This window comes from Aphis gossypii, chromosome 3 (assembly GCF_020184175.1).
Source record: "Aphis gossypii isolate Hap1 chromosome 3, ASM2018417v2, whole genome shotgun sequence".
Taxonomy (NCBI): Eukaryota; Metazoa; Arthropoda; class Insecta; order Hemiptera; family Aphididae; genus Aphis; species Aphis gossypii.
Window position 1 is genome coordinate 14,148,077 of NC_065532.1, and position 13,020 is coordinate 14,161,096.

The 13,020-nt window shown below is 25.9% G+C and overlaps 1 protein-coding gene across 4 annotated transcripts in view; it reads left to right on the forward strand.

Moving 5' to 3' along the window:
* The window catches only part of LOC114130276 (B-cell receptor CD22-like), a 332,047-nt gene that overhangs the window by 242,262 nt on the left and 76,765 nt on the right, over positions 1–13,020 (forward strand). For all 4 annotated transcript variants that reach the window (XM_050204078.1, XM_050204079.1, XM_050204080.1 and 1 more), the window contains one exon: positions 878–1,023. In XM_050204078.1, the coding sequence (XP_050060035.1) occupies positions 878–1,023 (146 nt within the window). The remainder of the gene's footprint in view (positions 1–877; positions 1,024–13,020) is intronic.

Consider the following 13,020-nt stretch of genomic DNA (forward strand, 5'->3'; position numbering starts at 1 on the left):
ATAACATTTTTAACATATTGTTTTTTGTGTATAGCTTTTTCAAATGAAAGTTCAATCATTTTAAATCTATTTTCTGTATAGCTTAAATATACATACCTTTATATTTTAATATTATTTCTTTTTTGTTATTAAATTTATTATTTTATAATTATCTGATCGATACTTGTATAATAATAAAAAGTAAATAAACTTCAGATAGCTACTTATTATTATTTCATTCTACTATACACAGAGCTGATGCATTTTCATTTGCTTAATAATTTATCATAGAATATTAAATTAATGGATATAAATTGTAATATGTAATTTTGTAGAAATAATAACAATCGATAGCATAGTAAATAATTAAGTTATTAGAGTTAGTTTAAACATTAAACTTTAATATGCTTATATTAAACACTATACATTGTTGTTCTTACAGGTTCATAGTTGGTTCAATACTTTTTCCTCTAAATTTGTTTATGAATAAATGCATGTACACTTTAATTTTATTTTTGACTAAACAACTATAAATTATATCTGTAAATCATACCTTGGAAAAAATTTTTATTAATTGTATAATACTGCAACTATACAATGTATTAAAAAATACGATTTTCTAATTTCTTATATAAATTAAAAATGACTTACTAAATACAAATTAGAAGTAGGTACTTTGTTTACTTATAACTGGCCATAGAATATTTTATTAATAAATAAATACATTTACAATATTTCCAAGAACACTATATATTATGTTAAATTGCTAAACCATTATAACATTTATGACTATTGAAAACTAAATTTTCCAAAATAAATTTTGTTAATTAAATATTATATTTTGTTTGATTAATCTTATAAATAATAAAAAAAATGAATTGTGTGTTATATATTTTAGTGCCGCCGCTCACGGTAACATTTTCTGTCATGGACGATATTTTGGTAGCTGACCGAAGATACGATGTCCAGTGCCAGTCTGCTGGGTCTAGACCACCAGCATCAATTACGTGGTATAGAAACGACAAGAAGCTCCCAAAAATAAAGGTAAGTTAAACGATTTATTAAAATCAATGGTCTCAGTTAAATTAATTTTATAACGAAACTATGCCATAATTGAACTCTACAGTCAAATAATACTTACATCATAAATTAATATGAATCACTTAATTATATAAGTTTCAATATACACTAATTCAATGTCGTGTATGAATTATATAATAGTAATACAGTTGATATCAGAATGATATTTCATACTACAATTATTTTATATTTAATATTAAGTCAGAAATATAAAAAATTAATATTCTGTACTCATCTAAAAGTTATCAATACTAACCTAAACAAGCTTATAAAAATTGTTTCCAAATTTAAAACATGAACAAAATCATTTAAATAATTACACATGGTGATGGTTTTTATGCGTGAATGTCAGTTTCAAATGGAACTGATTACTTATATTTATTTTAATTTCAAAGTAATATTTTGTATATTAATCTTTTAACATAATTTATTATAATACAATGACTATTATGGTCTATAATATGTAAATAAAATTAATTGCACGTTATTTGAACCATAAAGATATAGGATCTCTGACGCAGTCAGAATTAATACTATTTTAAATCGTATTTTGTACATTATATTATTTAAAATTGTATAAAATATAAATTCGTGAGAAATGTACTTGATTGATGTTTAATACAATAATTAATACCACTGAATTTTGTGTGAATCAATAATATAAGCCTAACAGTTCATATAACATGACCTCAACACGATGGTATTTATTTGCGTTACTGAAATGACTTCGTAGGCTGCATAGGTATTAATTATTCTCATCATTCAATAGTATTATATTTTAATAAAAACATTGATCATAATAATAACAATGATGACATTGATTCACTATACAGTATATTACTTGAAAATTTATTCATAATTTATTCACAAATTTATCTATACTCCGTTGGCCACGAATAACATAGAACGCAAACATTAGTTGTAATTATGCAATATGCCAATATAAATTACTGGAAAAAAAAAATTCTTCATTCAACTTATAGAAAAAAATGACTCCTACCATTACTACAACTAAGCTAAACGTAAAATTAATATCATTATTATATTTAGCTGATACATTTATTGAATTAAATTACAAAAAATATTCTTAATATAACCCTCATTTGTACATCGTTACATATGGCATTATATTAAGTCACGTTTAAAAATAAAAACTTTAGAAAATATAGTCGACATTCTGTAGGTACTAATGCTTTTGATCCCAAACTATCAGACCGTTCAAAATCTCTATCTTCCGATCTTGCATCTGACACCCTTCTAGGTAACCCTTTAAAAGACACTTAATAGAATGTGGTGCAGCGATTTAAATCTCAATTAATCCGTTATTCGGAGAACAAAAATTTAGATTGATCAATTTATAAAGTTGTCTTAATATAAATACGAGTGTATACAAATAGTAGTAAATTTAATTTATTAGTTAGCAACAGTTTTTTGTTCAGGTATATCACATTATAAGGTGAATAATATAAGCCCTGTACTGGTAAAACTTTACGAATTAATTAGAATAGGTTTTTATTCTCAAAATAACGAGTTAGTAAAGATTTAAATCGCTATAAACTACTTCCTATTAAGACTTTTAGATATGCAACAATCGTATGCGTTTGAATTTGTCGATATAAGTTTAAAATAAATTTACACTGTTTATATGTTTTAATATTTAAATGTTATTCACTCCGTTTGTATCACAACACCAGATACATTAAAAGGAGATGTGTATAAAGTAAAATGTTCAAGGCCCATTGAATAAAAACTTACAAAAAACTAAAAAATAGTTTTAATCAAAACGACACGATTTTTTATCACGTGGAACTTTCAAAAATCTGTTAAATTAGAATTTCCATTTTCGTCAATTAATGGGTGGTTTTTTTTTATTTATGGCTTAGTGTATTGTGCCATCATATAAATTATGTAAGATTTTCAAAAAGATACAAGGAATATTCTGAATTTGAATAGTATATTTGTGTTACGTACGTTGCTTGGTTTCACATATATAGTTATGTAGGTAACAAAAAATAAACCTATTAAATAAATTTGAAATCTTTTAGATACCTACGCAGACTATTTTCCATGAAACAAAAAAAACTCTTGATACTAATAAATAATAATATATTACGTTAATGGTAGGTAATTATATATAGGTCGTTTGCACCGTAGAGGACAAAGAAAATATCCAGTCATTCCTATATTAAATTTATGGTATTATTATTATTTAAACATTAATTCGGGACTTGGGCAGGTATATTGCTTTCATCTACAATTAATCTAATTAAACATCCATCGATTTAGAAGTTTATTCGAGTACTCTAAATATAATTAAATATAAATCACTTAAATATCAATCAAAATCTTAAGGGATGAGGACCTCTATCAACAATAAAATAAATATTCAAAGACAGAAATGAGGAATCGAAAATAATATACACAGATCACAATGACCGTACGACAAATTATTATTTTTGCAGAGTGGCAATTAACTTCCAATATTACCTAATAACTAAATATAACTTTTTAAATATTGGTATAATTATTATTTTATCCAGTTTAACGATTCAGCGAATAACAAAAGTCAAGCTATTTAGGCTAAACATTTACGTTATGTCATATTTAAAATTAAAAACAAAAAAACCTCAAATATTATCTTTAATTCGCGTTATTTCAAAATCATTTACTTTTAATTTATTCCAATTACTTATTCCTTTAAATTCTCAAGATAACTTAATTCACTTTAAACAGCGATTGTACAAATATTGAACTTTTATTGTTTAATATGAGTTAATAATGGGCATAACTGTATCAATAATTTTATCGTTTTCGTACATATGTATATATATATATATTACATAGAGGTTGAAAAGTTGTAAATAAAATATTAGTTATTTTTTACAAACAACTAATATTTTTATTAAAGTACTATAATGATAAAAGATAATATTTTGTTTTTCTTGGAAAATTATTTTGTCTTTTACACTTTGATGAAAATAAACTCGTTTATGTGCTCGCAAGTGTTTGATAATTGATTCAATATCTGAAATTTCGTATTGTCGATGAATAAAATACAGTACAAATTAATAATTTTGATATTGATTTACGAGTTTAAAACAAATCAAATTGTTTCATTTTACTAACAAAACGTGTAATGTTTCCGGTTCGATTACGAAATCAACGCATGGCATTATATTTTGATGTTTCTCATTCAAAATTCAATTGTCAATATTGTATTTGTTATCGTATTCTACAGTATATTATTGACTATTCAATTGGAGTTTGTTACGTCATTATCGAGATAAAGTAGGTATTTATCCAGGTTTACCGTAACTCTGTTTACTCGTTTCACTTCTACCGTCGAGAGTCACTATTTAATATAGCTACCCTATACGTGGAAACGTCTATGATCACGCGAGTCGATTGTATTATATGTAGGGTGAACAATTTAAAATATAGAAGACCAATATGATTTGTTAAACATAAACATATTTAATTTTACATAAATATAATAGAAAAAAAAAACAAAAAAAACCAATGTATAAAGTCTCTAGTGGTCGTATACACCTATCATGGCGATATTGAGTAGTGCGGCAGATATTATTTTATGACAAATATATATATATACATTGAGAGAGAGAAAGATAGGCAATACAATTTTGCTACGGGTGGGTTGATAGTGGATCGTAGGACTTATGTAGAGTCTTATATACGGAAAGTCCCGGGATTCCGGCGGCGGTGGCCGCCGCGAGGGCGCGCAAAACAAACCCCGGAAGATAATTCACTCAGAATTCCGGTGGGAAACAACGAAGCCCGGACGGGGTAATCGGATAAACATTAACCTAGTGAGAACGCCAGTCGGACCAACCAAAGGGTGGGCAAAGGAGGGTTATTGATCCCTCGGAAAATGTTGGTTTCCCGGTCGTGTCGGGGATAAAGTGCCGCCAAAAGGGTCGTCTCGTAACGAGCCACCTTAAAACATCAACGGAATTATTATATACTTTTGAGGCTTAAGGGATTCTTTCACCCACGCGTTCTTCCTCACCAAGCAGAATCCAACCTATATAAATGAAAGTAGTTAGTTTATTATTTTTGTTTACTCGCTAATAAATAATAAATAGCTGTCATCAGTTTGACGAATTTTCGTAAATTTGTTGGATTTATCGATTTGCGCTGTCTATATAGCATAATTATGTAGATTATTATTATTGGATAACAAAGTTATTGAGTGTTCGTGTCACCCGGTGATAGGATGGCACATTTCTTATAAGCAGAGCGTCATTTGAAAACAACTAACGCCTCTGTGCATCTTAATAACCGTTCGTCGATATCGTATGAGCTATAATATATTTTAAGACTATAAAAGAAATCGTGCGTAATGATAGAACTATATTCAATGCTATTAGGCATCGATGGAGTCAATATAAATCGATTGAAAAAAAAAACATATATTATAAAAAAATATAAATCGTAATATTTTTGTCCGTAAATGGGTTATATTTTTTTAACACAATGAATTTTTTAAGCGTTATTCGAATAAAATTTCAAACACATAATGTTGTTCTATAATAAGACATCAAACACATTAAGTTACCTTATATTATGAAGTGATTGAATTAAGTTTGATTTAATGTTTATCAAGCGTTCAAACTCATAAATGTGTACTTAAACTGTGTTTGTGTTTCGATATCAGTTAAGTATTTACCTGGACGAGGGGATTGATGATCGTTGTAAAACAAAGCACATAACAACATATACACACTTTTATAACCGTGGTCGTATAACGTTTTTTTTTTCACTGTTTTTAATGGCATAACGCGTTTTAATGATTTTATTTTGAATAACATGTGACTTTTATCAAACCGTATTTATAAAACACATGTATAAATATATCAATAACATTTACATCATATCCTGTTATTTTTATTGTAAGTCGACTTGTAAGGGATTACTGTTATGCGAAGTCTTAGTAAGCTTAATAATATAAGCGTACACAAATGTTTTATTCAATAAGTATATAACTACTTAAACAGAATAATAAGACACTACTTGAACGAGTAGATAAGCCATCTATTTACAAAGTTTAAATAATGCCAAACGGCGGTGGAATGAAATTATTTCGTACCTGTGGACCATCTACTTAATTTATTAGGACTCCCACACATGTTGTTACAGTTCATATGGATTGTTATGTACCTATTAAAAGCAAACTATTTTGAAGTTTAAAGTTTGTTTGATCTGCGTTTCAATTTAATTAAATCGGCCTTAACAGTACAATAGTCTGGTTTTATGAAAATAATATACTATTCGTACTATGATAGTCGAGTGTTCACAGAATAGAAATAAAACTATATTGTTATGATTATATTTTTATATGAATAATAATATAATGTATAAAATTGATATAAAATTTCAAATTGTATAATTTAATTATTATTGTATTTACTTATTAAAAGTATATAGTAATATCGATACCATTTATAATTTTTTTTCTTTCACGGGAACTTACAACACCTGTTCTCTTGGGCGTAAACTTAGTTTTGATAGAGTAACAACTGCAAAGATTAATATTGTCTTGCCATAATATCAAATATATTTTTGCTTTTAAACATTAATTAATAGTTGAACAAAAAAAAAATAACACAATGAGCAAAAAGTTAAATAAAACATTTATATTTTCAAAATTTCAAATAAAAATTTCTGAATGAAAATACATATGTATAGGTAAGATTATAAAGTGAAACATAGTAAAATGTTAAATTGATTAACGTAAGGCTTCATTGTCTTACACAACACTATAACAATTATAACCTAAAATCATAAAAAGAAATGACAAAAGTTGGTACCTTAAAATATTTATATTTAAATATCATTTTAATATGGATTGGTTGATCATAATTCATTATCAAAGTCTTTAAAATTTCATGTCAGTTTTGTTTTTATTGTTTTTCTTTTTTATATTTACTGTGTGAATAAATACTTGAAAATCGTCAATTGATCAAGTATTCCATAATTATTTTCAGTTAAGTCAAAATAATCTTAAAACAATTAATAATGATTAAACAGCGATAAGTTTTCTATTTCTTTTGCATACACAAATTGTGTTATAAATAATACATTTGTACGAGTCAACTCAAATTAGAATATTATTGACACCATAATAGACACCCGTCATAGTTCATTTAACCGTTATCGTGTACCGAATTTCATGCAAACGAATTTTAACATACGTATCATTAATAATGCCGTTTATCCAAATTTATTAAATATAATTTTAGTTGAAATTTATTTTATAATATTCTCATATTATATATAACGTATTAGGTATATATATATATATTATGAGACAGTATAATATACTTGTTTAACATTTAAACACTATACACGACTAACTTTAGAGCGAGTTTGAAAGTGTAATCCGGAAAAGTCGGTCATGTGCATATATTTTTTTTTTTTTTTAGTTCTTTGGCCGTTACTTGTAAAAAATAATACCTATATGTAACTAACTTTTCGAAAGTTTGAATATGCCATTCAAAAATAATGTAATTATATTATTTTAAATATATTATCGTATGCATGTTAAGTTATTTATAACCATAACGATTAACGAAACACAGTTTGAGGACATCGTGCTGTAAATAACTTAAGAAATATTGACACTGCCTCAAGGAAAATTAATATAAGTACATCTAACTCTCTTTCAGTGTAATTATGGTTAGTTATCTATGTAGTAACATAATATTATATTAAAAAGAGGTTAATAATTTAATTCTTTTTTCTCTCAAAATGATTTCAATATGATTTTTATTCGTTACATTTTTTACAAAACGTTATAGGTACGTTTAACAAAAGCTTTTAGCTTTTTTATAATTCTAAAAGACTGACCTAATATTTATTCCTTGAATTTAATATTGGTACCTATATTTAGCAAACGTATATTTTAAATAACGCAAACTGTAAAAACCAAATTATTAAACTCAGTAATGAAATCATTTGAAACTACAGAAGATGAATGTATTATAAATAAATCTAACAATTCAAATATCTTAAGGCAGAATCTAAATATTGATCAAATTTATAAAATATTACATATTACCTTAAAATTGAAATTAGTTACGAGAAACATTTATTTATCATTAATAATTCTATTTGTATACAACTAATTTATTTGTTTACATAGTATAGTAAAGAACCATATAACAACTTTAAAATGAATATATTTAATTATAATCAAATTTAATTGTTGTCTTTAAACTATATATTTAACTTAACTTTATCTTTATCTTTAATTAAAAGTTCTTCATAAAAAATTTCAATTACGATCAATTAAAAACCATGTATATTAGACTAATTATTTAAATATTTTAGCTATATGAATATTATACACAACTTTTTGAATCCCCTAGATTACATACGATTTAAAAATCATTAGAAAAAAATCGAAAAACATAACATTTATTTTATAAAAACTTTTCATAAGAACTATAATTAAACAAAAATCTAAATATTGTGCTAAAATATATTTAATTTCAATAAAAGAATAAAATAAACATAGCATACAAACATATATACAATGGTACAAATAAAATTACAGGAATTTAGAAAATATTATCCTAATATCTATATAATTTTAAAATTCTGCACGGAACGATGAATGTATTGATTTTAAAAAGTGTTATGTAAAAAAAAAAAGGTTTTGTGTCAGACACTTTTTATTTTATAAAAAATATTTCAATATGCGATATTGAGGGTGGTGTATTGTGGCAAATTGCATTTATTTTATACTTTGAGGGTCAAAAGTAAAAAAAAATTCAGTAAATATAATGAATAACATAAAAATATTATGGAAAAAAACAGAAATATTTACAAAACACCAGTTTTTCATGGAATGTTTTTTTTTTTTTTTTTTTTTTTTTATTGTAATTCAAAAAAGAATAACTATACAGAGAAGTAAATCATGAAAATCGCAAATTATTTTTAGTTGTGTAAGTTCATACATTTTTTTTTTTCATTTTAGTAACTAGAGCTTTACAATTTAATAAAAGGTTCTTCAAAAGTTATTCTTACAACAATCTATCAAAATGCATATTATATAATATGATGTATTGATGTATGTATATTATTATATATACCTATAATATTTTTTTTCAAGTTAAAATTATGATAATATTGAATATTTTTATACGTAAAATAACAATTGTTTTTTTTTTTTTTTAAATTAGTTGTTTTGTTTTACCTTATTCAAAAAATAATAGTAATTTAATCCATTAGATTTACCTACTTATTTTATTATCATTATTGATAAACAATTCAATTCCCAAATATTTAAATTAATTTTAAACTATTTATACCATAAACGGACCTATTCACGTTGCTCTACGGCACACTGCTGATGACTTAAAAGTTAACGAAAGCCTATATATTAACCATTAATAATTAACCTATCGTATTACTTATTGATAGAAAAATAAATTACTGGTAGCAATATATACATTCAATATGAATTAAATATAATATTTTAAGAATTAATATAGACTGACCGTAAATGTTTAGAACCGCTATTCATATTCTATATGGCTTATCTTTAAATTCAAATTTATAAGCCATATATATGAAGTGACGAAAAACACTCAATACTCCAACAATATTACAGAAAAACTTCCGTGTTTTTTTTTATATAATAAACATAATTAGACAATATGTTAATAGTAAACAAATAATTTACTAATTATTATCAAACGTATATTTAAATGTAGGTATCTCAAATACTTTATTATCATGAAAATCTTTGACAGCGTTATTGTTTTTTTCTCAGTACCTATCTTTAAAGCATACAAATCATATTATATTATTTTAATATAATATGTTTTTTAATAAAATTATCCTTCGCAAATGCGAGTAATCTTATATATGATCAACCTGTGGTATGTTAACGTTTACATATTTCCTCGGGTACTTATGAATCCATCTCAGTAGATTTAAATATTTTATTCAAAGTTCACGTAACACAAACTCTCTGGCATGCATGTAAGTTGAAAATAAAATTGTGTTACTAACGCGCTCTAATACAAGCTTTCTTTTTTTTTTTTTTGTCTAGAAAGACTTTTTTACTAAATTGTTTTCATAAGCGAAACTATCAAATTTTAAACAAAATAATTTTTATGCTCGTACAAAATGAGTTTATTTAAAAGTGAACAACGCATTACTTCTAAGTTGAGGAGATATATTAATAACACAAAGAAAGTTAAATGCCTTGTCAGTTTTATATTTGAGATTTTTTCGAGGAAAAAAATATCAACTCCATAATAATATGTATTATGAAAACTAAAGAGTGGTATGAAATATATACTCATCGCACGCTATAAAATTGAACTCAAAAATCGAGATAGTTTATTACTTTCATTGTTGAAACTATACAAAGTACAATATTTATTATGCCATATTATTAAAAATGTATTCAAATAACTTTATCTTAATGTCTATCATATCGTAGATTCTAATTAAGTCGAAATGAACACGAGTACCTATCCAAATAATATTCGTTTTTATAATTTAAGACGGTATCGTCGTAATTGCTATGAAACATATTATACGTATTAACACTCCAGTAGGTATATATAATTTTATAAGGTGATTAATCAAGTGCATGCTCGCCCTCGTTTAATACATTAACATTATGCATTGGTATGAATTCTGATGTTTGAAATATTTATGATTATTTTATATTACATGTTTTAAATAATTATCTATATTTCGTGTGTCTTAAGGAGTATCATCCTATGATGACGATACAATTATCATTATTTTTTTTAATGATGATTATTTCTTTTTGATTGTGAATTATTAAGAGTATTACTATGATATTTTTGTTATAATGTAGGTATATTTATTTATTCAAAAGTCAGGTTTTATATAAATCAAAACGATTAAATCATCGGGGTTTGTGTGCTCTACGAATCGCTTTGTGTAATATATTATCCATATACACATCGTATTAAAATAATATAATATGTATAGCGCCATAGCTGATTTTACATAGGTACATAATATCTATAGGCGCAATAAACGCATATTACTATTTTCATATTTTCGGTGATATTATTGTTATGTGTTAACTACAAAAATTGTTTAATTATTATGGTGTTTGCGATTCGATTGGCCAGCGGATTATATAGTTGCATCAAAATCGAGATGGAAAATTACGAGCTTCCGAGGTTATGGTTAACGTCAGTACGATCACAACCGCCAGTCTGCCACATTATATTATATAATATTATGCATAACATTATATTATATCATATTCAAAGTTTGAATATCGAATTGACGCTCTATCAGTTTTAACATATAACATTAGGTTCGCGGTGGTAGAGTGGTTAGGGCGGAAGATCAGAAAATCGATGGAGATTAGAAGCTAGTCGTAATTATTTTCGTACGGCACTGTTATTATAAACAAGACGAGCCAACACGAAAACACAAAAATATAGGTAGGTTCGCCGAGGTCGTAAAAAGATAAACGTCTACCGATTTTTGTTTGTTTTGATATACATGGCGTGCAGTGTCACATTTTCGTGCATGTGACAATTATTTACTCGTATTTTTATTATTTATACACAACGATTCAATTTAAACGCAAAACGTCATGTATTATCCAAATCAATAATTTGCCGTTTTAAAAAAATAATATGTTTTTGTACAGATTATCTCTCGCTTAAAAATATTTATGTAACACATCATGATTGTTTTTACATAGGTATTATTATTTTTTTTTTCGGAAAAACGTCAATATTTAATGACGATAACAAATATATTAAATATTTAAACCAATCATTTTTGTATTAATTAAATCGATCAAATTATTTAAAATATGTTTTTCGAAAACCAAATATATACAACATCGAATGCGTTAATGAGAGTTGGCTTATTAGCGTTTATTATTGAATATTTGCGGGGTCAAATTTATTTAGTCATCATTATATAAAATGTTAAGTCAAAGCTTCAGTTCAAAAGTCAATTCGGAGAATCTTATTTTTTCCTGGTTTCTCGGTCCCCAATTGAAGTGGTTCGTTTTGACGTTTTTCGCGATAAGTAATAATAATAATAGTGATAATAAGAAACAAGAAAAAAAAACAGAAATAATTTGAATCGAAATAGTAATTATTGTCAGTCATTAAAATATATCTCAAAAATCTTCAAGTATTTGCACTCAACAAATGTAAACAATTTTTGTATACAACAAATATCATTAATATTATTTTACATTGTCCTACAGTTATCTTATATTATATGCACACTAAATCTCTGTGGGGATTCCGTTGACTTTTCGTCGCCACGAATTCTTTCGGCTCTTTGGTTACATCGTGTATACGTCGTGCTCCCAAGAGAAGTGGCTGTATTACAATAGAGGTACTACAGTCCAGTGTAAAAATGTCGGTTGTAACTTTAAACGAAAACCGAATTTATTTTTTTTTTTTCGTTCGATGTCTATATATATTCATCCATATAGGCAGACACAGGTTCGTTGTAATAAATTATTAACGAAAATACCCAAGACACTGGCTGAGTGCTCTGCCATCGGGACGAATCGTAATATTGTATTTTGGGTAGGTACCCGGGCGTAAAGTTTTATTATTATTATTTTTTTTTTTTTTTTGCACAGTTTATGTTTTTTTATACATATGTGTACAACTCATATATTATGTGTACGGTACGTACTTTGAGATTGTTTAGCAGAAAAACGGTAAGCGTATAAAACGAATACATTAATGATGTTACTTTTTTACATTTTTTTTTTTATTTAGAGGGTCAGATAAAAAAGGTTTTATGGCATTAATTCGCTTTTCCTTATTGACATTTTTCCGCGCCAGCAATCCGAACACGTCCGTTTTTCCGTCAGTGGATTGTCATATAACTTTCTTCGAAATCGACTCCAAAAACTACTATAACAATTATTATTTATTACAATACTGTATTTTAATAATT